Raw genomic sequence first — 27,846 nt, 5'->3', positions numbered from 1 at the left:
TTTTGGTTTAGGAGTATCGCTAACTCACATGATACAAGAGGAATCCAGGAAGACTATTCATGTTAAGGAGAAAAGGATTGAGAAAGGATATGATTTCATAACTTCATACCCCTTTTCAGACATATTCACTGAATGAAGGGGTGTATTGGTATGTTAGATTTTCTTACAGTTGTATAGAATGGGTAATTTGTGTTTACAAAATTAATTTGGTCAGTATTTTTTGTAGTTATTTTGTATTTATACTATATACACTGTATGCAATATGATGTTTGTATTGCCATTGAGGGTTGCTGTGGCGACGGGGAAACTAGTTGATAAGGTGGGTGGCGGTAAATCTGGACCAATCCTGGAAAAATGACCCTAGATTTGAATTAAATAATATTCATCTCATGAAGCTCAGCCAAAGGCCAAGACCTAACTAGTTGAGAACCAGTAGCAAAACTCAGACTGATATTCAGACAGTTCAGGCCAGAGTGATATTTACAAAGTAAAGATTTCAGGTCGTGGACGTGTAAAACTGGACATGCTCCAAGAGACTAATTTGTCCATTTATGGATTTGGGTTTATCATGAAACCTGCCAGCAGATTAAATTAGAGTTAAGGCAGCTTAGTCCATCCTCTGTTTGATCACATCTGAGAATTGTTAAGCCACCGTTTGGTATAAACCTGTTAAAAAAAGTTTTTACCTGCTATTGAACACAGCAACGTAAAACTCAGAATAGCCAGAGACAAACAGGTTTTATTGCAGGCTGTTGATACGGTCACATGTAAAGATCCAAAAAGCACACTCAGCAGTTTATATCTGTCCATTCTTATTTACAGACGATCAGAGCAGCAGGGAGCTGTTCCTAATGATCAACTCCTTCCTCAGCCATGTTCTCATCGTCATCATCATTGTCATCTTTTTCCATCTCCTCCTCCTCCTCTTCATCATCATCATTGTCATCTTCATCAAAGTATTTCTCCTCAGCATCTCTGGTGACGATGTCCAGATTGTCATAGTCGGGGTTATCGTCCACTTCACTGTAACAGACAAACACAGGTCACAACTCTAAAGTACTTAATTTATCGGGGGTTACATCGTCTACTGAACCTCTCAGAGTTACTGCAGCCTTTTCAGGAATTACTCTCACTGTAATAGATAAGTATTTTTATAGTCCTTGTGAAATAAGCACAGTATTTTCTTTTATTCCATTCAAAAAAGCTTAATATTTGAGGAGAGTGAAGAAAAGATAAGATAGACTTTATTTAGTGGAGAAATTCACATGTCACATCGGCTCAATAATCAACAGAAGGTGCCAAAAGGAGGAAAAGGTGCATGAGGTATATACAGTGCATCAACATATATACAGTGAATCAAAAAGAAAAAGAGTGAAACAAAGCAGAGATTTAAGATGACTTATGTACATTTAAGGTGACCTATATACATCTGGATTGACGTTGTATATTAAAGTGGTACCAAGTAAGAACAACAGTGAGGTAGTGAGATAACTATAACAGCTGAAGTCTCTTATTTAATAGGATTATTGCACAGGGTATTAAATAGTAATTGCACATTAGTTATTGCACAAGTTCTTACAGTTATAGTGCAGCATTGTATAATCTGATAGCAGCAGGGATGAATGACCTGCGGTAGCGCTCCTTTTTACAGACAGGGTGTATAAGCCTGTCACTAAAGGAGCTGCTCAGCTCCTCTACAGTCTGGTGCAGGGGGTGGAAGGTGTTGTCCATGATGGATGTAAGCTTGGACAACACCCTCCTCTCAGCCACTTCCTCCACAGAGTCCAGAGTGCAGCCCAGGACAGAAGTGGTCTTCCTCACCAGCTTGTTCAGCCTCTTTCTGTCCCGCTCTGCGCTGCCAGGAGCCCAGAAGACGACAACGTAGAGGAGGGCTGAGGCCACCACAGAGTCATAGAAAGTTTTTAGCAGAGGCCTGCTTACTCAAAAGGACCTCAGCCTCCTCAGGAGGTGGAGCCGGCTCTGGCCCTTCTTATACAGGGCGTCTGTGTTGTGAGTCCAGTCCAGTTTATTGTTGACGTGAACACCCAGGTATTTGAAACTCTCCACAGTTTCTATGTCCTGCCCCTGGATGTTCACGGGTGAGTGAGGTGGGGGTCTTCTCCTGAAGTCGATCACCATCTCCTTGGTCTTGCTGGTGTTTAAGCACAGATGGTTCTTCTCACACAAGTCAACAAAGTCCATGATGACCGACCGGTACTCCAGCTCGTTCCCCTCAGACACACAGCCCACAATGGCCGAGCCATCAGAGAACTTCTGAAGGTGGCAGCTGTCCGTGTTGTAGGTGAAGTCCGAGGTGTAGAGGGTGAAGAGAAACGGAGACAGAACGGTGCCCTGGGGGGCCCCGGTGCTGCAGCGTGCCACCTCTGACTGACAGCCGTGCAGCCGCACGTACTGAGGGCGGTCAGTGAGGTAGTCCATGGTCCAGTCAGCCAGATGTTTGTCCACCCCAGCGTCCTCCAGCTTCTCCCTCAGCAGCACCGGTCTGATGGTGTTGAAAGCGCTGGAGAAGTCAAAGAACATGACTCTCACAGCGCTGGCGGTCGTCTCCAGGGTGGGGCTCACCACAGTGTGTAGGTGAGCTAGGATGGTCTCCATGGTCTTCGTCCGGTGGGAGGTCAGGGTGACTGGTCTGAAGTGGGCCGGGTCTCTGGCGTGCGGCGTTTTGGGAACCGGTACCACACAGGAGGTCTTCCACAGGGTGGGCACCACCGACTAGGCTGAGGCTCAGGTTGTAGATGTAGCTGAGGACCTCACAGAGCTCATCTGCACAGGTCCTCAGCAGCCTGGGGGGATGCCGTCCGGTCCTGAGGCTTTCCTCTGTTTCAGCTTCATCAGCTGACCTCTCACCTGCATTGGTGTGACTGTGAGGGGGAGGAAGGCAGAGCCGAAGGTGTGGATGGGTCGGGGGTTGGTGAGAGTGGCGGCAGGGGGGATGGTAGGTCTCTGGAGGGCTGGGGGTTGGAGATGTGTGGGGAGTTTAGGGCAGAGAGGGGGCCAGTGTGGGGGGAGTCAAACCGTGTGAAGAACCTGTTTAACTCATCTGCAAACCTGGTGTCACCGTCTGCAGGCCTGCTGGTCCTCTGCCCAAAGCCGGAGATGTTCTTCAGACCTCTCCACAGATATCTGACGTTGTTCTGCGCCAGCTGCTCCTCCATCTTCTTCCCATAATCCTTCTTTGCCGCCCTGATCCTCCACTGGAGCTCCCGCTGAGCTCTACGCTGCTCCTCTTTGTCTCCTGAGTAGAAAGCCCTCTTCTTCTGATTCAGGAGGACTTTAAGCTCAGGGGTCACCCAGGGGGGGTTGTTTGCAAAGCACCGTAGCCCCTGTGTTGGCACTATGCTCTCCACACAGAAGTTCATGTAGCCAGTGATGCATTCAGTCAGGCTGTTGATCTCATCACCATGAGAGCTTTGGAACATGCTCCAGTCTGTGGTTCTAATCTGAAAATCCAAATTCTTTTCTGGTTTTTAATACAGAAAATGTTGGGTTACTGAAAATATTTCCATATTTTACACAGGATATCAAATCTGGCCCCCCTATGCATGAGTTACTGCATCAATGCTGCGGTGCACGGAGGGGACCAGCCTGTGGTTGTGCTGAGGTGTAATGAAAGCCCTCTTTGTAGAGCAGTGATTTTCAACCACCAGCCACATTGATAATGTTTAGCACCGTAGATCTACACATTATCAGTCTGGGACTGGAAAAGGAGGGAATTTCAGCAGAACTCTCTAAGCTGATTGGGCGAAGCAACACCAAGTACCTGCCTACCAAAGGCCGGGTTTAGCCAATCACGGTTTCAAATTAAAACATAAGCATGATAGATGCTATGAGAAACCAAAACAAGGTAAACTACTGTATTTTTCTGATTATAAGGCACACTTAAAATCCTTAAATTTTCTCAAAAATTATGGTACACCTTATAAACCTGTGTGCCTTATATATGAATAAAGTTGTGCTTACTGGCCGATTTTATGTGGTACAATGTGCTCAAAAATCTGTTGAAATGTGTAAGTACGACTTTGGTTAGCAATGAAGCTGCTCCGCTCAATGGATATTCGGAGCATTACGGTACACGGCGTCACTACCTGACAGGACCCCTGAGCTGTCTACAAGACTGCCTGACTGTAATGTCTAAACTAGAAGTGTATTCATGTAAAGACCCCCACATACTCAGGTGTAGTTCACTCCACTGAGATCCGTGCGTACTTGAGGCAGACTCAAGGCGAACTCTGAGCATACAGGTAAGTGTCACACTATAAACTTCTCGGAGGCAAGAAGTCTTTACATCAAACTGTTTTATATGTGACACCGAGCTTGATACCCTGAGCTGCTCCAAGCAGGCGGTCACAAGGACGCGCGGCATCACAGTCCCTCTCTGTTACAGCAAACAGATTCGCTCCCTTCAGGGTACTTTCCAACCAGAAACTGGACCATGTGTGACTGACCTGTAGTTGAAATCCTTGTCTTTGCCATCTAGGAAACGCTGATGCATCTGACTGATAAACTCCTCCCTCAGCAGAGCCTTCTCATCGGCGGTGGGCTCCCATCCCTCCTGCTGGACTCCGTCCTCTACGGACAAGAAGCAGTGGGATTGAGGCAAAAATAAGGAAAACAAACCAATGTCTCCTACCAGTTCCAGCACACTAACCCTCATCATCATCTTCATCCTCCTCTTGGGCACCGTCTTCCCTCTCCTGCTCCTCCTGGAGACGGCTCTGGATGAGCCGCTCCTGATAGGAGTTCAGGAGGAGATTGGCGAGCCCACACGAGCCTCCTCCTTGTCCCTCCTGTGCACCATCCAGCATGGCCTCCTGGGAGCGCTCTAATACCTGAAATATAGATCAATTCCGAATTGTTTGTCAGATTTTCTAAAAATTATACATGCGTACAAAAATGTTGATTAAGAAATAAGCGCGACCTCTTCATCGGTGAGGAACTGGCCAATATATTGCTCATACAGCAGCGGCTCCCTCATTCGCATCTGTTCCTCACTGAAATACTCTCCCTCTGCGAGAGGAACAGAAGAAGAAGAAGAAGAAGGCAGGTAAGGAATGACCAAACGATCAGGGTTTACAACTCTACTTTATCATTAAATGCTTTAGAAAACACTTTCAAAGCAGAGAAAAAGATGAGGATTCATTATTAAATCACCCAGTTCCGAACTCAAGAAACATTTAAAAGTTTTAATCTGAACGCCTGGGATTTCCTCTCTGTCAGACCTCCCTGCATCAAGAACCCTTCCTTATTGGCTGCAGGTATAAGCCCCACCCCACCACTTAAGGCTGCCACGTGGAAACAGGCACATACACCTCCAGATTGTGCATGTGGCCTGGTCACTTACTTAGATTTTAAGTGTTGTTTGTGCATGTTTGCTATTTTAACCTCTTATTTTTTCTGTCCAGGGAATGCGGATAAAAAAAACAACAACATTACAGTATTTACAACAACTAGTACGTTTACAGAATTGCCATAATTTTTTTTTTGTCCCTGTTAAATAAACAAGGGAAGTTGTCAGTAAACACATAACTCTGGGTGCTTTGTCCCCTCTCACTGAAATTGGGCACACAGGTGGGGAAAGCCGACATGCATGGAGTGTTACCACGGAAACAACATGCCCAGTCATCAATCAGAAACGTGGCGACGGCCCGAACGAGATCTCTGCTCCATGTGATCAGGTGCAATCATCTAATTGTTAAACTAGAGCTCTGATTTGCCGTGTCGAGCCATGAACTAATAGTGCGGATTAAACTTTGTCTTAATGCATTATTTTCTTAATCCTGGGATTTTTCTTTCATACAGCCGGATGCGCGTGTGAGCAAACATGGTGCTGACTTTCTACTTGTTTATGTAAGAGATTCAGGCACTGCACAGCGCAACATTTGTATACCTAGTAAATGTTGCTCAACCCTGTTCCCCTCCCTGCTAAACAACAGGAGAGCTTTGAGTCTCACTGCCAGACTACTGGGTGCCCTCTGTGACGACGCTGCATACAGTTTTAATAAACAACAGTAAAGCAAAGTATTGGCTTTTAATCATTTCACCAAAGTTCTCCATAAAAGTATTTTTCCATTTCTTTTTCCAGAAACCAAAGCCCTACCCTTCTGCAGCGCTCTGAGGGCAGCGTAACGCTGGTTCCTGACTCTGGTCCTGTCGGCGCATCCTGCGGCGCGTGTCTGCACCAACCGGCTGTAGTGCTGCGCCCTCGGGTCCGAGCTGACGTGGGCGAAAGCAGGGAGGTGCTCAGGCTTCAGATGGGCCTGAAGACGGGAGAGTGTACATAACACAAACATATGACATCAGTCTGCTGAGCTTCTGTTTTACTTTATTACTTTCATTTCAGAATCAGAATTCCTTTTTTTGTCATTGTGCAAGAAAGCACAACGGAATTTAAAGACTAGCAACTCTCAAAGGCAGCGCAAATAAATCATAATAATAAATAAGTATATCTCAATAACAAAAGTAGTAGAAACCCAGAAACAACTGGGATGTTAAGGAAAACTAACTAAATAAATGAATGATCAGGGTTTGGATTAAATTGCGTTGTTCAGGGCAACAACAGCTCTTGAGTAGAAATGTTTCTGGAGTTTGATGAGGTGATGGCCGGGGTTGGTACGGGTCCCTGATGATGCTGTCAGGTCTCTCGAGGCAGTAGGTCCTGTAGATCTCCTCCAGAGATGGAAGACGGCAGCCAATCAGTGTCCGACGGTGTTTATGACCCTCTGGAGGTGCTTCCTGTCTGCCACAGTGCAGAGAGGAAGCAGCTCCAAGAGCTCAGTTCTCAGGTTGTTCTCCCTGGAGATAGGCACCAGCATCCCTCACAACCCCACAAGGGATAGACGTGTTAGAAAATGGATGGATGGATGTTAAGACCTCTGCAGGGCTCCTTGTGATTCGATTGAGATTTTTTCCTTCATTCTGATCAGCCGAGGTCCTGGTGGGACCCATGGTGTTAAAAACCAGCCTAGATCAGAGCCTTAAGAAGCCCGGTTCATCCTTGAATACAATTTCCTGAGGTTTAAACGTTTATTTGCTCTAACAAACATATGGAAGTGTAATATCCAGTCCTGATACAGAGACGGGTTCTGTGTCCCGTTACGTTTTGGCAAGTGTGTGAATTAACAAACACGAAGATGAAGAAAGGAGGAAGATGCTGGATGAAGCTGGTAACAAGGTGCCACGAGCCAGACGCGTACCGACAGTCTCTGAAGGGCCACTCAGAAACGAAGAAGCCAGGAGGCGACATGAAAAGCCAGGTTAAACATTGCTAATGCACCCAGAGGGCGCAGAAAACCAAACCGGCCCCCCCGGTGACAGATGAAAGTTGAATTGAGTCGTTGGGTCCCAACGATCCCGCTTCATTTGTAGGTGAACAAGAAGCTTGCAAGTTCCGAAAACACTATCCCAACCTGTCGTGGGTACCCGCCCACATTTACCTGGTACCTCTCCAGGAAGACCAGCGGTCTGCTGCGGTACTGAAGCAGCAGCTCCTCCCTCCGCTCCCCGAAGGTCAGCTCAGCCTCTCCGATCTGCTGGCTCTTCACGGGGCTCCCGCTCATGGCTACAGACTCCACCATGGCCCCCACGCAGCTGGGCTCCGTCTGCGGGGAGAAACGCGGTCAGCAGAGAACCAGAGAGAGAGCCCCAACATCTGACAAGGTGCGCGTCCCCCGGAACCTCACCGAGGGGTCCTGCTGGGGGCCCCGCCCGCTCTCTGTTGTGTGTCTGGGTCTGTAGGGGTCGCATCTCTGTAAAGGAGCCGCAGCTTCCTCTGGCAGCGCCTCTCTGTCCGCCCTCTCGCACAGACTGAGCCGGGCTTTAACGGGAGGGTCGATCTCGCCCCACATAGCTGAACTCCGGCTGGATTAAAACCGACCGGAAGTGGCGGTGAACTCAGAATGTGTCCCGGCGTTACCTCAGCGACAAAAACATCCGAATACAAGCATTCTAACAGAAAATGTTATGTTTATGCGTATAGTAAACACAGCAGATTTACTTGTTTACGCTGCCATCGCAGTCCGTCAGGAATATAGGTCCCCCTCTTTTACAAGCGAAAGATTGGTTCCGCTCCCCAGTGGTGTGCTGCCAGCAGCGTTAGCTTTTGTCGCCATCTAGTGGTAGAAAGTTAAAGGAGCACTAAATGAGATCTCAGAAGTGAGTTAATGCTGTAGGATACTTTGACCGTGAATTTTAATAACGCCCTTCTTGCTGTATCGGACTCTGTTCCTGTTAAGATGTTGAAAACTCTAAAAAAAAGAAAGAACCCTATGCCCTGGATTAATGTAGAATTTATAAACCTGAGGAGAAAATGTAGAAAAGCTAAGCGTCTTCGGTGATGCTCTAGACTTGAAATATTCTCCAGGCTTGGAAAGTCAACTTGTCCCTTTTTCAGTCATCTATGTCTACAACAAAAGCTACCTAACTCTCAAATCTTATTATGAACCATTAGTATAATTCAGAACTTTTATTTAACACTTGCTGTCCCAATTTACTGAGACTAAACCAACCACCTGCAGTTCAAATTTGACAGTTCGTGACTTTCTTTAAAAAAGACACGATTGAAGCACTGAGAACTTAGATTACTCATTCCGCAGGTGGTTCATCCGTTCAACCAGCTGCCTTGCCTGCTGGTGTTGGTCAAGGGTTCTTGGACTTCAAGGTTATTTCCTTGGCTGGATTAATTAAGATTGTTAACACGGCTCGATACACAACTTGTCCTTTGGACCCTCTGCCAGCCTGGGCTATAAAAGCACTATGGTCAGTATTAGGACCCTACATTCTGCAAATATTAAACAATTCGCTGACTACTGTTTTAAATCAGCAGTGGTAATACCAACCTTGAAGTGGATGTTGACTCAGCTGCAAACTACAGACCCATCTCATTATCATTTTTGTCAAAAATCTTTGAAAAAGTAGTCTCTAAGCATGTTACGCACCAAATGATCTGTTGAAGCCATTTCAGTCTGCTTTTAGATCAAACCACTCTACAGAATCAGCTCTTGTTAGAGTAATAAATGATCTGTTAGTAAATGTAGATAACATCTGTATTTCGGCTTTACTATTGCTGCACCTAAGTGCTGCATTTGATACTGTGGACCGCTGCATTTTATTGAACAGACTGGAAACCTTTATTGGTGTCAGGGGACATGCACTCTCATGGTTGAGATCCTATCGGTCTGGTAGATCCCAGAATGTTAGCTTTAAAAACGGTCTCTCTGAGACCAGTACTGTGAAGCCCGGGGTCCCTCAAGGATCTGCGCTTGGCCCGTTGCTACTTTCCCTTTATCTGCTGCTGCTTGGCCGTCTTTTACATTCTTTTAATGTAACCTTTCATTGTTATTCTGACGACTTGCAGCGGTATGTACCTTTAACCACCGGTAACAGGGCTGAGTTATCAAAAATGTAAACCTGCTTGTCTGCAATTAGGGGCGGGTTGTCTAATAGATTCCTTGATTATTGTAATGCTCTCCTGTCTAGGTTTCCAAGGAAAAGTTTTAGAGGCCTACAGATGGTTCAAAACGAGGCTGCTCGCATCTTGACCAAAATACAAGCATGTCACCCCAGTACTGACATCCCTTCACTGGTTTCTTTGTCAGGTTCGAGCTGATTTTAAGATCTTGCTGCTCACTGAAAATGGTCTGCCGCTGTCTTATCTGTCCGAGGTTTTGCACCGTTCCACCCCGTGCTCTTCGATCACTGGGCACGGGTCTTATAAAAGTCCTTAAGGCTAAAAGAAAAACCGAAGGGAAGCATGCTTTTACCTTTCGTGCGCCATGTCTATGGAACAACCTCCTTTTAGACATTCGGCAGGCATGTTCTGTGGAGGCTTTTAAAGCCAAGCTAAAGACCCACTTGCTCACTTTATCTTTTGCAGCCTAATTCCATGCCTAAACTATAATATTTTAATATTGGTGTTTCATTTTGTTTTTATGTTTTTTACCTGTTTTTAAATGTAATTGTTTTATTTTACTATTTTTATCACCTACTGTCCAGCACTTTGAATGAAAGCGGTTTATAAATAAAGTTTCATATATATATATATATATATATATATATATATATATATATATATATATATATATATATATCTGAGGAGAAGAAATGAAAAACAATCTTCAGAGAATCATAGGGACCACGCGGAGGAGGAGCAGCTGGGGCTGCAGCTAATCTTCTGCCAGTTCACATCTTCATCTAGTTTATGAATATGAAACCAAATTTCCGATGACAACATCCTGAAACTCTACGCCTTGTTGCTGTAATTTAGTCATTAACAAAGTGAGGCAGAGACCAGGGTTAGCTTGGACTCATTACCTTCTATGAGGTTAAATATAACAAAGCCATGTCCCATGTTGGATGAAAAACCTGATGAGTTCATTACAAAAACGCCATCGAAATATGAGATGCTTGCCTTTAATATTAGAAACCTAAACCCTGACACCAGCTGCATTCAATTAATATGCTAAAGTTTGCCTCCCAAGGAAATATTCTGAGCTGCCGCTTGTTGGAGCGCCATCTACAACACTGAGTCTGTTCAGTGTTGAAACGTATTAACAGAGCTTAATTCTGGAGTAATTTCCTCTCCAACATTTGTTGAATTCTTACCTTTTAATTTACTCTCTACAGCATGTTGTCAAAAATCATTTGTATAAATTTTTGCCCTCATTTCTGAGTATACCAGCTACAATGAGACTACATGTTTTATTGGTCAGAGGACTTATTTTACATGTTTATCTGATCTGTGCTCACAGGATTCTGTGGTTTATACATCCTCATTTCAGTCAAGCCAATAATATTCTATGCCTTTCCCCGCTGAGGTGATACCAGCCCATAAAGAAGACCAAACCCTCAGAGAAAACTGTAAAGACATGAACACCCCCAATGCAACCCCTCTTCCTCAAATTATCCATACCCCTGGCTTTTAACAACCTTTGTCCCAAAAGAAAAGAAAAGCAACACCTTGTGCAATGACACAAACTCATGACATGAACACTTCTCTAAATGCATAAAAATAATTTAAGGAACCTGAAGCAGGGGTCTGATTTAGGTTGTTAAATGCAGCTCGTCCATCTGTGCATAGAAAGCTGAAGTGTCCTTTTTCTTTTCTTTAGTTTCATGGCTTGCAAATAGTACAATTATATTTCACTTTGACCTGCTCTGTTCATGGTGAGTCTTAATATCAAAGTTGTAGTGGACGATCTTTCAACTTCAAATTCCAGGGGATCGCCTTATCCATTGGTTGTCCCATATGCCAACCATTGTAACACGCTCACCTGACGGCTATGTGCGTGCATGCTCCTTGTTAGTTTCCTCTAGCTGTGCATGCGCACTTCTAGTGTTTATTTATTCAGTGAGCTCTGCGTTCAGCCGTTCATTGTAGCTCCGCTGCTCTCGCTTTGAAAATGGCTGAGAGTCCCAAAAAGCAAACTGTCTTACAAGTTTACGAGAAGAAGAGGAAAGCCTCAGTAGAAAGAAATAAGAGTGGATTTTTGAGATTCTTTCATGCGATCTCCCTGAGGAGCAGAAGAGCAGATGGGATGTAATGTAAATGTACGTTTCTGGAAAAATCATCCCCTAGACGTTTCATTTTTATACGGAATCTACATGCACTATAAAAATGAAACTAAAAGTAAGTATATTTTTCTTGAACTGAGTGGATTTGCCCATTATTTGAGCAGGTAAATAAGAAAATGCCAGTGGAATAAAAATGTTGCACTTAAAATAGGAACTACTCATATTCATCACCTTATTGAATATATCTAATTATCCTATTTTAGGGGTAAAAATATTAACTCCATTGGCAGATCATCTTATTTACCTGCTCAAATCAAGGACAAATACATTATTTTCAAGAAAATTTAGTTCTCTTTTTGCAGTGTGTGTCAAGCATAACTCAGCCTTTAGTCTCACCCAGTATGAATCTCAGATGAATCAAACACAGCTACTCGTGGACTGGGTTCAATTTGACAGTCAAAAATTTCTAAAAACCCAGATAAACATAGACGGGGACGAATACATGTTAAACAGAGGGGCTCGGGCATTTTCTCCCTGTCACCTCCTGGGTGGGTTTATTTGTTCAGGTTAAAATTATGTCAGTTGTCGGTCATATATAGTATTCCTCTTTATAAACAATACCATTGAAAGACAGAACCAAAGAAGTGTATTTTTCATAGGAAATGAGACAGGTATCTTTCAAAAGATAATACAGCTCTATAAAAATGTAGACAGTTTGAGCAAATAACTTTCATTTGTCTTTAATTGCATCTTCTTAAAATGTTTTTTTTTATGCAAAATAAAACAATTTGTGCAAAACTCTCTCTTGGCAATACAGCACTCAAACCCTTAAACCCTATAGACTGTTACAAGCCATTGGCAGGGATCCTCTGATATTTTGATAATGTACTGTATCTTTGGTGATGAGCTCTGAGTCTTTGAGGATGGAAGGACTCCTTACCATCACCCTAATGTTTGATTCCCTCCAGATCTTCGATCAAATTCAAATCGGGACTTGGCTGGGTCACTCCTAAATGATGTTGTTACTTCTAATAAAAAAAAAGCTTGTTGATTTCATTAAACCCAAATATGCCAGGAGTACAACCTGTCCAGGGTGTACCCCGCCTAAGTAATAACTTGAATGGGCCTTTCTAACATATTGGGTTGATCTAAACCAGCCAGGCACAAACCTTTTCCACCACCAACTCGAATTGCCAAGCTAACCCTTAAAAAAATAATAATTTTATATCCTAAGAATAAAAAAAAAGTTGATTTTAAAAACAAGAAAAGAACAAATTGTGTAAGATCCAAAATAAGTGTCTCAGACATTTGCTTTAATAAAAGAAAAATGTACAGTTTTCTAACTTTTTTGGTAGAATATCTTTGGCCAAGAATGTTTTTTATTGTATTTTATTTTATTTGTTATACAACATTCTCTGAAAAATCTCATGGTATTAAGCCAAGTTTACTGAATGGCTGTGCCAGAGTCCATTTCTGAGTAAACGGTAGCTGGATATCGTTTTTGCCCCACTTACTGTAAACTTCTAATGAAAACAAAAAAGCTTGGCTAGCAAAATTTAGACTTCATGTTGTGCAAAAATCTTTTTTTTTTTTTAAGAATCTAATAGATACATTTGTCATTGAAAATCATCAGTGTGAAGTTATGGATGAGTGCAGTGTGTTGGTGCAAATTTCTCCCACAAGAAACCGATAAACATAATTTGACTTTTAAAATCCTTCTCTAAAAAGTTTGAAAGGTGTTCTGCATCTGATCCATTTGCTGGAAGGCCAAATTTGTATCATTTTTGAACTATGTTCACAATAGACCAATCGAAGGGTTGGAAATGGGCCTGGGCCTTGACGAGAACTCTTCAGTTGAAGCTCCTTCTGCATGTTTAAGGTCTTTCTTAGTCTTTGCAACATCTCCACATCATTATGCTGCCATCACCATGCTGTGGGAACAGGAAAGCTGGTCAGAGTTGCTGAAAAGAAAAGCATCAGCCAAGTTGTGGCGGTATCATGTTGGATACTTAACTTCAGCAGGGATTGGGAAGCTGTCATAGTTCTGGCCTGTCTGTCTGCATCCTCACATCCCCTGCTTCAGACTCATCAGTGTCATTCAGGGCGCCTGTGACCCACCTCACCGCAGCACTGCAATCAAGCTTATCACTCTCACCTGTTCCCCCGCATTCATAAGCCTGCTGCTGACAGACAGCAGCAGATTATCAAAACCCTTAGCTGGTAGAGGTCCAGCATTCCTTGTCTGCATACCTGCCTGATTATGACCACCGTCACATCTTCTGGATTTCCCTTTTTTGCCTTGCCCTTGTCGGATTTCTACCTGGCTTCGGATCTCTGCACCACGACCTCGATCAATTCTGCCCATCCACCAACAATCCTAGCCTAACCCTAGGATTTATCAGCCCTTTCCAGCCTTTATGTGGCTGACCCACGCCTGACCAATGGATCCTGATCAAGCCTCAGAGATGCTGCCTGACGCTGCCAAAGAGCTTAAAGCTAGCTCCCTCCACTATCAAGCCGCAGCCTGTCATTACATCATCATCATCCTCTCTGCAGCTGCCTGCCGGCTCCCCTGAGGAATGAAGGAATCACTTCCAACTATGTTCCCTGGCATCTGAGAAGGTTAGTGGCTTTATGTCTGAGCACGTCATAAGTTGTTCAGAGCTAAGATGTTGTTTCACAACCTGATTTTGCATTAAACTCCTCAGATACTTTCTCCCTGCCCTGCCTGCTGTCTTTACTATGCTGTTTTTCCTCAATTTTGTTTTCTGACCAACCTTTTAAAGCCATCACACAACAGCTAGTATTAGACTGAACTAGGGAATCGGACAAAAGGGAACTGAATACAAATTCAAAGAGTGTGATTTGTAAAGTGTAAAAACACGTGTCATTTTCTTTTAAATTTGCAGCCTTGGGTGGCTTTGTGTTGTTCTGTTGCACCAAATCCAGTTGAAGTTTATTGTAATACGAGCTATGTTTTTATCACCTCAGCCAAAAAGGCAAGAACGTGTCCTTCTTTTGTCAGGTGACACGGTAGCATTCAACTATGTGTGACCTGACATCAATGCAGAAACAAGATCGGAGTCTGGAGAGGCAGACGTCAACAACAGCAGGGACGATTAGAACATCACAGCCTCCAGAAGGTATATTTATGCTTTCACGGCTCTTTCCAAATTAAGAGTCTATCATAGATCTGACCCTCCCCCCATGGTAATCAGCCACTGACACTATTTAGAGAATACGTTTCTAAGAATTGCCCTGGGGGTGGTCAACGGCAAACCAAAAGAGCCTGGTGACATCCATAGCTGTGGCCTGGAAACACATGCATATCAGCTTATTTGTAACGCCCTGCCGCCACAGAAAAGACTTCTCATCTGTTTCAAGACAGCCTCCAATGTCCCAAGTCTCCAGTTTTAGTGGACAGCACTGTGTTGCACCTGACCCAGTGGTAATGAGATGTTCTGCGAAGGGGCTCCTACAAATTATGAGACAAAACTCTAGAATAACAGCCCCCACATTGTGCTGGGTTGACATCAGTGTTACATTCGTTACATTTCTAAGAGACCGTTTTGCACGCAGGTTACACCGAACTGCTGCAGAGTAGGGCTGAAACAATTGATTGGATTATTTGTGATTGATTATTGAAATAATTGTCAACTAATTTAGTAATCAAATAGTCGTTAACTGAAGTGTACAGACTCTGAAACATGCCAACCGCTGAGAGAACAACCCACTCAGAGCAGTAATTAGCCACGACTGTAGAAACAATAAATAGACTTTGTATTTATGATGAAAAACCTCCAGTGTCTATGCTGTATCCAGAATTCCTCAAGTGGCGTAGTTTGAGCTTAAAAAGTACATCTCCTATGTGTGCTATCAGATTACTAGTCAATTAGCTGAAAAACTAGTCAACAGATGAATCAAACTAGCAAGAGTGTGTGTGTGTGTGTGTGTGTGTGTGTGTATATATATATATATATATATATATATATATATATATATATATATATATATATATATATATATATATATGTAGTAATTTGCAATTTTCCATGTTTTCACATTTGCAATGTATTTAAACTGTAAAAGTTCAAAATGCTTGTTTCTTGAGGCATGTTAATGTACTAAGAGTATGTCTTTTTCAGATTTATTGACAAAAATAACCAATAGAGTAATCGATTGCTAACATAATCGACAGCTGCAGCCTTATCACAGAGTTAAGCTATCTTCAAACGCAGAAACCCTGTAAGGGGGAGTCAGTCACATTCAGCCGTACACAAACAGCACGGCAGTGTTATGTTGGGGTTCTGGTTGGAGTCTTTTCTGGAGGGACGGAGAACCAGAAACAAAACTGTTCATGTTTTCTCTCCTAAGAGACTGAGGAGTTTTCCTCTCGCCTCTGACAAAAAAACCTGCTTCATGAAAACAGTGATCCGACATCTTTAACACAAAACACCCTTCACCTTGATAATATAGTCGCTTCAAGGTCTTTTTTTTTATGTTCGCTCGTTATCAACTTTGTTGTTTTTGAAGCAAAGCTGCCAATTTATCCTCATTCATATGTATATCATGAACATGACACCTACCGCCGGCTACTCTTAATCCTAACTGACAGATGTGAAGAAGGTACTTAGGTTATTACCTTCAAAGCGGGCCCCCTCTCACCTCTTAATGCCATGTCATATTAGGGGGTGTCACCTGGGACAGAGCCTCAATAATAGAGACAAGCGAAACTGTCAGTGGAGGTGAACGGGTGTTTTCAACCCAGAGGCATGGGAAGGTGACAGACACACAGAAGGAAAGCAAGAGAGACAGCTCTGACCCTTTAGGAACTGACCTGACCCATCAAACACAGTTAAATCTGAGATTTAAAAGTAGCTCTTTGGCACAACAGCATTCTGGCAAAACCCAACATGCAAACAGGTCACTTAATATTCATTAAAATCTTTACTTTCTATAAATAACACAAATCAAAACCTTGTAGACCACACAACCCGTGTGTGGTCTAAATGCACTTCCCTAACTGGCCATTTAGGGAGGAACAGAAGGAAGAAAATAAATGTAAGAGGGTCATAAGACATAATTTTAAATATTTTAAGTCTACATGCACAGCCACATATTTTCTGGAAGCGGGAAGGCGGCACATCGTCCTGTTAAACATGGCGGCGGCATCACAATGTGGGTCCACCTTCCAGGGGGACAACCATCCTAACTGTGCCTCCAGAGCTACTATGGAAGAGTTTGTATTGATGGTAGAATGGCCCAGTCAAAGTCCAGACCTAGATCTAATTTATTATACATGGCAAGACTTTAAAGTTGGTGTTTTCACACATGCTCTCCATTCAATCTGAACTTGAGCTGTTTTGCAAAGAAGAATTGGAAAGAATTGCTTTATTCTCTAGAATAAAGCATGTACAGGCATACGGGAAAGGTGGTTCTACAAAGTAAAGACTCAGGACTGAATATAATCATCACTTTTCAGATTTTTTATTTGTTAAAGAAAGTGGAAAGTTCTGTATGTCAGGGTTTGTATTGTGGTGGATGGACCAGTTTGAGGACAAGCAGTCAGAAGTGGCATGATGAGATAAGGTGTAATTTATCAAAGGAAGCAGGTTTACAGGAACCAGGAACAGGCCAGAACAGGGTAGCATAGAAGGATGAAGAAAGAGGAACTGACTACTGGAAATGGCTGGGCTGACTATATATATGGGAGTGGAAACTGGAGCAGTGTCAGGTGGCCCTAATTACACAGGGTAGGCGAGTGAGATCTAATCAACAGGGAAAAGAGGGTACAGAACTGGCAGGAGCAGAGGGAGAACTGAATCTAACAGGGAACAAGATAATGGCCACATATGGGGAAAATATCTAAACTAAGGGCAAAACAAAAAACAACTACTAGATAAAGAACAGGAGCTATATATTAATCATAAGAATACATAAAAATTATAAATACTGAACAGGAACTAACTAAAGAAATGCAAGCATAAAATAAAGATCTAACAGGACTACTAAAATAACAAAGAACATGGCTAACCAGACAGGAACTGAATCTAACAAATACCAGAAAACATAATTAACATAAATGCAGAACATAAAACTGAACAGATGACAAAATGAGGGTCCAGGGATGAACAATATTAAGGTACAACACAAACAAACTGCAAGATCCCTGGGGAGCAAACATAAGTAATATGTAGTCTGTGATGGTGATGTAATAAAATGTGACAAGTTCAAGATTTGTTTTGTTCATTATTTGCTATATTAGCTGAAAAATAGCACACAATAGATGAACAACTGAAGGACAATGCATCTCCTAGGTCCAATCTCAGGGCTCTGCTGAAATGCTTAAAGTCTTTTTCTGTTGATGAACAGCAGCAGGAAATGAAGACAGGCAAATTGCTCTCTTACATTAAGTATCTAGAGACTTAGTATTGTGTGTTGTATCCTACCTCTTTCAACATTATAACCATGCTGATTGAGTCTTGTAGCTTATTTGAATTTCAATTATCAACCCAACAGGCGTTTCTACTGATGATGGAGACCTGTTTTTGCCATCATTTGGCTTTCACTGGTGTTACACAGTTAATTTTTTTTTGTTCCTACTCCACCAAAAATGATCCTGAGGGCAAATGAAATTGAAAACAGTCGGAAAAACATCAGGAATAGGACATACTAAAACACTTCGTCTTGAGGCTCAGGTTGGGCTTGGAAAGGATAGGTAGATACAGAGTGACCTAAAATAGCCCGGTGTGAAGGCCTGAATGTGCCTCAAGACAGCCGAAGGATGCCAAATAGGGAAATATGTTCCCGTAGGAAACGAATTGTGCTTTTCCTGTTCCTGTCCTTGTCAAACTGAAAGGCTGGGAAATACCAAATATGGCACTGTGAAGGGAGTGTTTAGGAGCCTATAAGAGAGGCGGTTTTCAAAGAGAAGCAGGTATTCTGGGTCCACCAGTCTGTAACTTGTGATGCAAGCCTGGATGGAATACAATCCTCATTCGACAAAGTCCGCGTCTACACAGACTTGTCTTGAATCATTCAATTATTGGCAGCTTGAAGGTGATCAACCCATAATAAACAAACAACACACAGTGTGCGCGCCTGGCTGATGATTTTAGACCTTAAATAAAACGACAGCAGCAAGGCGCTCCCACAGGTGAATCTCCCTGACGCCACTCAGATCAGAGGTGCTAAGTGAGAGGAATGTTGTAGGGTGTGCGCAAACGTGTGCGAGGCCAGGACGCGCGCCTGTTTGTGTCCGTCACTGGCCGAAGGGCTGACAGGAAGCAACAGCTGTGACGGGCTGCTCGGTCGCACGTTCACCGACATTCGACACACGTGAAGGCTCGCACACGCCTCAGTCAGCCTTGCAGCAGCAGGCGAAGCTCTTCTGAAGCTCCAGTGGGCTGAAATTCACAGGCCCTGGTTTATTTATTTACTGCAGTGGACAGACATCGTTTTTTTGATCACCTTTGATCGGCGAAGCTTCGCAGAACACTTCCCTGTTTATTTTTTTTTATCTTCAGTCAATCTTTTTTTTATTTTGTCCCCCCCCCCCCCAGAGCTACGGTGGACTGCAGCTGAACCCCGTCAGACATGTGGCAGCTCCATAACCCAACGCCTGAACCTGGAGCGGCTTCCTGATCTCATGCGTTTGTGGAGTGACACACCCTGAGCAGTAATTGGTTTAATTGGCCCACCATGCTTGAGCACCTGCAGGGCATCTGCGTCGGCCCTACCCCTTTCAGCACTCCGCCAATCAGCAGCAACATGGATGAGCGAGCCATAAGAATCGCGTTAGAGCGTCGGGCCTGTCTGAGCTTCAGAAGAGGTGGGAGGTTTGTTGTTTGGTCACTGCGACCTGCGCATAACACACATTTTATTTATTTAGTGGGATTGCATGTTGTTTGTTCTCTTACATCAATGCACAGCTTGCAACCACAATGTACCTTCAGCAGTTGCTCAAAGCAGAGGTAGCATCCAGCTTTATTTTCTGAGCCGAGTGGATCGGATGGCTTACACGTGTCTTAGAGTTGGGCCTCAGCCAGCCTGAGTGCTGCACGCTTTGGCGCCAGTGCGTGGCTTCATCAAACTTTGCTTCTTTTTTTTTTTTTTTCCCCCAATGTCCTGTCTAGCAATGTGGCAATAGGAATTGATGTCTCAATGCCAGATAAAGCTCGACAGATTTTGCTTTCACAAGTGGAGCGAACAGCTTTCGCCATAGTGCTCCGCTTGATTTATGCATGTTAATAGCTTTATTGTGATTCCTGCAGGGAGAATTTCAAATTATATGGATACTACAATGGGAGAGTAAAGGAAGAACAAGAAGAGAAAAAAAGAAAGAGAAGAGGTGAAAGAAAGAAGAGATAAAAGGGAGAGAATGATAAAACGTTCTCCGTCTGCTCCATCACCTGGAAAGAGAGATGCAAAAAGAACAGCACAAACAACAGACATAAGGCAACAGATACAATCGAGTAACACCTTGATGCCATTGCTAAATCATATGTATTATTATTTAAGCTGACATGTGTAAAGTGATACCTGAAAAAAGAAAGTGAAAGAAAATAAATAAATGACGTCCCTCTCCCCAATTTTATTATGCATTTTAGACACTTTCACTCCAAACATTTTCACAACGCACATTCATGTAGGCCATGGTATGGGGGTGGGGGGAAGACGTCTTGGGGGCGGGGGGGGGTTGGAGGGGGGCGGGGGGCTTGCTTATGATGTGTGAGCCTCGCCTCGGACGGCTCCCTTCACCTCCTCTCGCATTTAGACATTGAGGGTTCTGGGCAGTTGCTTGGAGGGGGTGTGCTGGCACCAGCTTCCTTCCGGAGGGGGGTGGGCTGTGCCGCGCACCCTCTTCGGTGCTCCCAGTTTTAAACACACTTGAGAACAACATGCAACAACACATCATCTGAGCGGGCGTAGGGAGGATCGGGGTCTTTTGCACACCCCCGATCCCCGATGGCGGCAAGGAGTCTGGGGCCTGGAGGTGGTGCGGGCCACTGGGTCCGGGGTCTTGGCGGGGGGCTTCTGTGGGTGGTCAACGGCTTGCCGGGTCTGGGGCTGATGCCTCTGCTGGGTGGGGGGCAGGGGTGGCTAGGGTAAGGTGGGGGAGGGAAGGGGTTTATTAGGTATTTAGGGGGTGAGGGGGGTTCTGGTTGGGTGGCCCGTACGGGTGGTGTTGCCCCCCCCCCCCCTTTGGGGGGCCTGGTCCGGGGGGTGTCTAGTCCGGGGGCGGGGCCAGGGGTCGGGTACAGGCAGTCGTATAGTTGAATTGTGGTGACCCCCCCCCCCCCCACTTGTGAGTGTTGGATGCGAGTGTTATGTGGGAATGTGTGTACAGCGTCTTTTTTTTTTGTAAGTTCGTGTGTGGTGAGTAGGGCACTAGGGAGGGATGGTGTGAATGAGTTTTTTTTTCTTTTCTTCCAGGTATGGGTCCGGTCCTCTCCCAAGAACATCTCAAGTCTCCGCTAGGTGCGGAGCCCATCCCCCCACGCCCTGCCCTCCTCCGCTGCGCTGGCAGGCGCCTTGGCCCTCTGGCGCATTGACGGTCCTTGGGTTTGGGCCGGGTTCCCGGGTGGGCAGCGGGGCGCCCCTGGGGCCTCTGGCCCTCAGGGCCCATGGCCGGGACCACTTCAGCAGGGCTAGCTGCCGGCGGAGCCCACAGGCTCGTCCCCGCAGCTCTTGGGGGCGTCGGCATTGCGGTGGCTGGGGGATTTTCTCGGGGTTGTCTCTCCTCCTTCCTTAGGGGGCGGGGGGGGGGGGGGGGTTGCAGATTTCCTGTGTCGGCCCCTCCTGGGCGCCCTGCTTTGGGGGCCCCTTTGGGAGTCCGGGGTTATGGGTCCCCTGACTCCTGCCTCTGTGCTCGGGGAAAGCGGGCCTTTGGTTCTCCACAACCACTATCAAGCTATTTCCTTCTGGATAATTTTCACCTAAACTAGTGCACTCTCACAAACTCCCACAGGTGCTGGGTCCCAGGTATTAAGTGTTCACTTATAAACAGAAAGCCTGTAATTTATTTATTTATTTTCTTTCATCAACCTTTGCTTCAGCAGCACAGTTGCATTGGCCTGGTCTTCAAACCCAGGGAACTTTTTCCATTTTGTCACGTTACTACAACAAATGTCAGTCTATTTCATGAGGTTTTAATGTGACAGTTCAACACAAGTTAGAGCATGGCAGTTGTAAGATGCTATTTTTTTTCTTCCATGTACAACTGGACAGAGAGCATCATTGATAATCAGTTATGCTACAGATTCTCGATTAGTTTCATGTTTTGACTGGGCCATTAAATTGCATGACTATGCTTCTATCCAAGCTATTTCATTTTACCTCAGATGGTTTTGTTTTTTTGTGTGTTGTCCTGCTGGAAGGTGAACTCTTGTTCAAGTCTCTGTTCTTTTGCTGCTACTACCAGGATTGTCCTGCATTTAGCTCCATCCATCATCCTATCTAAAAGAACCAGCATCTAAATCCCTATTTAAGAAAAAGAAAACATCCCCACACAGCGTGTTGCTGCCACCACCATGTGCCCTCAGTATGTTGGGAAGTGTTACTTTTCCACCACACTTGGTGTTTTGCACGAAAGCCTATTGATGTAGAGCTTTGCCACTCTCTTTCTATTTTCCTGTCATTGGTTGACATCCATGTGATATTCAGAGCTTGTTTGTTCTCTAATGTTTCTGAAGTCTTCACATAATAGCTGGATTTATACTGAGATTAAATTGGCTTCTAATGGCAACTGTTTGCCCTAAAATACATTTTCAGGGTTTTATTTTTAAAAATAATTATTTCAAAAAGGAAGCGTTAGTTTCTCTCCACTTCACAATTATGCGCTGTTTTGGGTCTTTCACCAGAAACCGCTCACCTCTGTTTGTTGTGTAAAAAACACAAGGACGCACCAGGCGTACGAATACTTTTGCAAAGCCATGTAAATGCACTCCACTTCTAAAACTTCAATTTAAAGGGATTGTTTTCTCGAATGGAAAGAAAACCATGAATCTATAAATGCTGCTGTGAAAGTCAGTAGGAATCCTGAAACCCTCCACTATAGCGACGGTTTCAAATTTTACAAGTTAATATTCCTTCTCAGAACACCTACCAGTGGTGGCTTTTCTATATATACACATGTATATTTCTGCGTGTGTGCTGGAAGTTCCCAGAAATGCTCCTTTCTTCAGTTCATATCGCTGTCCAGAAGGATTAGGATCGTAGCAGTTACAGCACACAAGGAGAACACCGAGCAGAGGATGGTCAGACCCAGAGGGAGAGAACTGCTCTGAAACAAGGCACGTTTAAGCAAAGGAGTAAAATCTACAAAACAGACGTCTAACTGTGTGACTCTCTATCATAGTTCTAGAAGACACTCAGCAGGTATAAAATATGATCAGCGGTAAAAGACATAAAAAAAAAAAAAACATCAGGAAACTCCATTTGGGGCATATATTCCAGCTGGACATTAAATATACTTATAAATATTAACACCATGACTAACTGCCTGTGTGACTCCCAGGGGATAACTCAGAAATTAGAGGGGGGGTGGGGGGGGGGGGGGGGGGTAGAGTAAGGATGCAATGATTAATGTTCTAACATTTAGGCACAGTTGTTGCAACCATAACAAGAATTTTGCTACACAAACACCAGACGTTTAACAACACATGTAAACCATGCAATGCTGCAGAATAGTACAACAAAGGTCAGGGATCAGTACACCCCTGCATTCCATTGATAAGTATGTATTCTAACGAAATATTGTCGATCATTAAAAAGTATGTGTGGCAGATTTTTTTTTCTTCTTTCTTCTTGTAAAACATATCAAAAACATTTGACCCAGTGCTTGAAGACTAACTCAAATACTCAACACTTTATCCTGTATTAATAAAGATGATTGTTAACCTAATTCTCAGTCTTAGTTCAAATCAATAGTCATCATAAAATGTTGAAATGTACAATAATATTCAATAAGTAGGAGTATGAGACCTGTTTGTCAGACTGTCTGTGTTGCAGATTTTATATCACGCCTAATTTCCATTGGCTACGGTTCTGGTCCACATATAAACCAGATTGACCTTCCTGAAATTACGCATTGAGACTTCTGATGAAGCTAAAAATAACTCTGAACGACCTCCTGCTGGTGGATCTCTATTACAATCACATAACGACACATGCTTCAAGGAACACTCTGAAATTACTTTAAATCATCCGTGATCAAAGTAGGTGGGAAGCATCGCTACGGGATGAAATAACCAGCACCTTACTGATAAAGATAATTTTAGGACGTGCTCAAGACTGTATCAGCCTGAGGAATCGTCTATTTCTGTTAAACCAAACCAAACATTCTAGTTTTGAGGGCATCGATGTCAGATTTACCTTCTGGTTTTTGTCCGTGTTGCACCTGATGTCAGAGCGAATGGACAGTGTTTTGCCTCTTAACTATGTGCTCTGATAAAATGAGAATGCATGTTTATTTAACTTCAATAAGGTCCCAGTTGTACTTTGCAACAAAGAGCTGTTAAAAACTTTGTGTGGAGTGTACCAGTGGCTTCCCAAAGTTTTCCTTCTGCTTCAAATCTTTCACAATTTGTCCCGTTACCATCACCTACTCCAGTGTATTTTGTTGGTAATATTATCATTAGATAAATTAAATATGGCTGTCAAGTTCTTGAATCAAGCCGCCATTTGTAGAACAACCTTTTGCTCCAAATACAGCTGCAGGTCTCTTTGGTGTCCACCAGTGGTGAAAATCGAGACACTTAAATCTTATTGATTTAGGCTAAAACTGAACTTTTAGGCCAAACCTAGTGTTTTGGTAAGGACCGCATTAATCAGTAAAGAATTTAAGAGGCCCTCTGGTAACTCTGAAAGAGCTGCAGAGGTCCAATACTCAGGTGGGGGAATCTGTCAGTAGGGCTATTATTAGTTACAAATCTGGCCTCTGTGGAGGAGTGGCAAGAAAGAAAAAACAGAGGAAAGAAGGTCATGAGAGTCATGTTTGCAGTGAGTGAAAATCTATATATGGGGCATAGCAAGCATATTGAAGATGAATGAAAATTGAAATAACATCCAAATCACTAAGTTGCAGAAAACAAACATTGTACTTCGACCTCATCACACATTCCCTACAGTGAAATACTGTGGTGGAAATACTGTTCTATGCAGTAAAGAATTAGGTCGGCTGAGTAAATATGCCACACTTTTCAGATATGTATTTTATGCATACACACTTTAAGTAGCACACATCATATCTTTCCCCTTGACAATTTGGCACAACTTTGTGTTGTCCAATCACATAAAGCCCCAATAAAATGCAAGGAAGCTTGTGGCTGTAACGTGACAAAATGTATGGATACGGAGTGAGTTTCTCCTTGTTTCTCTAAAGCCAAGATAACATTGGCCAAACTCAAACTTGGCCTTAAGTGTGAGTTTGCAGCACCTGTCCAACCTTTCTGTGACTTCTGGCAGAAAAAAAGTATGGATACCGGTACACAAATGTGGAGGACTGAGAATTTGCAGAACCTATTATGGAGTTGCACTTAAACTGCTGTTGAGCAGAGCCATGCTTGGTGCTGTATAGTAACATCCCAGCATTGGGCACGTGCTTCTGAAATAGAGTCAGTATTAGCATGTTATCCCTTACCTGTCATCTCTGAGCACAAATCATGGACCTTCCAAACAACTGTTTTGTGTGTGTGCAGGTTTCCTGACATAGCACAGAGCCCGTGATTGTAACTGTGGTTGCTTGGGTGTGTACTTGGAAATGTTGGACATGCTTGAAATGGGGGCTGTGTGGCGGTGCTTGTGTTGTTAGTCTGCTCATGTTTGCCTGCAGCAGCCAGCTCAGTCCCTTTCGCTGCCAAGCCGAAAACACAGAACTATCTTGCGTCAGGCATATCTTCGTCTCCGACAGCAAAGCAGAGGAATGTTGTGAATCTTTCCGAGACTCCCGTACGAGACACATGCAGGGCAATTCAGGCTATTACTAAACATCTGAATAGAACATCTTCATGCAAAAGATAAACAGGATTTTTGAGTCCAAAGGCATGATTTGATAAATGATAAACACAAATGCAGATAGCAGGTAAATTCTAGTAATACATGTAAAAAAAATAAATCCAACCTAGGGTCTTTCTGCATGGAGTTTGCATGTTCTCCCTGTGCATGCGTGGGTTCTCTCCGGGTACTCTGGCTTCCTCCCACAGTCCAAAAACATGTTAGGTTAATTGGCTTCTCTAAATTGTCCTTAGGTGTGAATGTGTGCATGAATGGTTGTTTGTCCTGTCTGTCTCTGTGTTGCCCTGCGACAGACTGGCGACCTGTCCAGGTGAACCCCGCCTCTCGCCCAGTGAACGCTGGAGATAGGCACCAGCACCCCCCGCGACCCCATGAGGGATTAAGCGGGTCAGAAAATGGATGGATGGATGGATGTATATATATATATATATATATATATATAATTATAATTATAATTATAATTATATATATATATATATATATATATATATATATATATATATATATATATATATATATATATATATATATATATATATATACTGTATATTAGTCATGCCAACGGTATACACAGTGTTGTGCATCCGCCTGTTTAAGATTCCATCAACAACAAATCTTTGTTTTAAAAGGAGTATTTCAAATATTGAGGCAAAAGAACACAGCTATCCAAACCCACCTGTCCCTTTTTGGAAAAAAAAAAACAATCCCTCTGAAAACCCTCACAGTCCACATATTAAATCTATAAATCATTCCTTAACAATTGCTTTAATCCTCTATTAACTGATTGTAGCATCCTTGGCAGCAGTAACGGCAACCAAACGTCTGCAACAAACATCCATCTACCGTCTATGCCCACTTACGCTTACAGGGCCGGGGGGTGGGGGGGGGGGCTACTCCAGCAGTCAGTGGGCGAGAGGCTACACCAGGTGGGCAGCTTATGTCAAGGCGTATGCAATAATGAGTGTTATATATCCTTATTGAAGAATTTTGGTCCACTATTCTTCTATTCTTGCCTATAGCCACAGTGAAGACTTTCAAGCATGCATGCTTGTTTAAGGTCACACTGCACCATCTGGATTTATGTGCGGACCTTGACAAGACCACTCCAAGACCTTAATTGGACTTGCAGGTGTGCTGTGGGTTATTTTTCTGCCTGAGTTTAAGCAAATTAACCAATAACCAAAGATAATTCATGATTCCATTATTTATTTAAAAATCTCTGTCACTGGGGATTTTTTGTGAATGTTGGAAAGCCCGTGAAGGCAAACATCCATTGGGGGACCATCTAATCTGGTCTGATTTAATTGCTGGAGTCCTAAATCCTTGCATTGGCTCTGCAGCGTTTCACCCAACTGATAAATGTCATTGACTCTGTTTCCCATCTCTTCTTGAATTTCTTTACGTTGAGGCATGATGTGTTGCTTTTTTAGGTCTTTCCGCCTACTTCACGTTTTCAGATGGGTTGTTAAACTGAACTTTTCCAAATAACGTTGTTATGCACAGTTTATTGATGATAAACGATCTCAAATGGTCAGGCAGGTTTGGAAAGCTTTTGTACCTCAGTGAAATAAAATTATGTGAATTTACTCTGGTTGTTTTTGGCTTATATTAAAATTAGTTTGATGTTCTGAAACATGAAACAAGTGTGACAGCAACACATATAAATCAGAAGGAAATCTATAAGGTAAAAATACTTTTTCACAGCAGTGCAGATTTTATACACCTGTGAAAAGGCAAGTGCTGACGGTGCTTATAAAGTGTGTTTAAGTTGAAACTGTTTGATCTTCCATCAAAGACACAGTTGCTGATTAGGTGACCCCACAGAATGCTGTGTGAGCTAGAGTTTAAATGTCAAAGGGAACAATTGACTGCAGACCAGAAGGTGCAGTAATAAATTGTAACTTTATGGATTTGTCCTTTTAGATCTCTGGCAACCGAGACTCGTTTATAAACGTATATAGTGATGGTACTTTCTTAGAAAAGAACAGATAGAAAGCTATCCGATTAACAGTCCATGCAGCTGCTCCGTAAGAGTTATGCACCAACACTTGAACCACAGATGGTGAGGCTGGGTGACGAAGACTTATAGCAAAAATGTTTCCAGGCGTCTCATGTTGTTGAGTTCCTGATGCAGATCAAACAACTGATCTGCAGAAAAGCCCTTCCTGCTCCTGCATAATTTCTGTCACCTTGGAAGTTAGAGCTGTTGTCCTCTGAGAAACTGTGGTGCAGAATCAGAACAGACTTAACAGTTTATATGATTCGTTCACAGAATAACTTCAGAAACTATGTAAATGCGAT

At 43.4% G+C, this 27,846-nt stretch overlaps 2 protein-coding genes across 10 annotated transcripts in view; one reads left to right on the top strand and one right to left on the bottom strand.

Moving 5' to 3' along the window:
• Positions 1-719: 719 nt before the first annotated feature.
• ccdc97 (coiled-coil domain containing 97) lies at positions 720-8,072 on the bottom strand. The gene is made up of 7 exons (XM_036148327.1): positions 7,701-8,072; positions 7,455-7,619; positions 6,119-6,278; positions 4,940-5,028; positions 4,670-4,850; positions 4,467-4,590; positions 720-1,023 (listed from the first exon to the last, which is right to left on the bottom strand). The coding sequence occupies exons 1-7, from the start codon at positions 7,863-7,865 to the stop codon at positions 849-851; spliced, it is 1,059 nt and encodes a 352-aa protein (XP_036004220.1). The 5' UTR covers positions 7,866-8,072; the 3' UTR covers positions 720-848.
• A 10,753-nt stretch (positions 8,073-18,825) lies between these two features.
• LOC105933509 (myocardin-related transcription factor A) overlaps positions 18,826-27,846 on the top strand; it is a 33,370-nt gene continuing 24,349 nt past the window's right edge. For 3 of the 9 annotated variants that reach the window (XM_036148302.1, XM_036148300.1, XM_036148299.1), the window contains exon 1: positions 18,827-19,360. In XM_036148302.1, coding sequence (XP_036004195.1) covers positions 19,231-19,360 — 130 coding nt within the window. In that variant the 5' untranslated portion in view covers positions 18,827-19,230. Of the gene's footprint in view, positions 19,361-27,846 lie in introns of all 9 variants that reach the window. The other 6 variants (XM_036148308.1, XM_036148306.1, XM_036148301.1 and 3 more) reach the window with 5 other exon arrangements.

The sequence above is a fragment of the Fundulus heteroclitus genome, chromosome 16, assembly GCF_011125445.2.
Source record: "Fundulus heteroclitus isolate FHET01 chromosome 16, MU-UCD_Fhet_4.1, whole genome shotgun sequence".
In the NCBI taxonomy this organism is placed as follows: domain Eukaryota; kingdom Metazoa; phylum Chordata; class Actinopteri; order Cyprinodontiformes; family Fundulidae; genus Fundulus; species Fundulus heteroclitus.
Note: the sequence above shows the minus strand (reverse complement) of the source record. Positions and strands in the feature narration are given on the sequence as shown.

Coding starts and splice junctions, on each gene's coding strand:
- ccdc97 (XM_036148327.1), bottom strand. CDS start 7,865: ATGTGGGGCGAGATCGACCCTCCCGTTAAAGCCCGGCTCAGTCTGTGC. Junction 7,620..7,700: donor GCCCCCAGCAGGACCCCTCG/GTGAGGTTCCGG, acceptor TTCTCCCCGCAG/ACGGAGCCCAGCTGCGTGGG. Junction 1,024..4,466: donor GACAAGGATTTCAACTACAG/GTCAGTCACACA, acceptor TGTCTGTTACAG/TGAAGTGGACGATAACCCCG.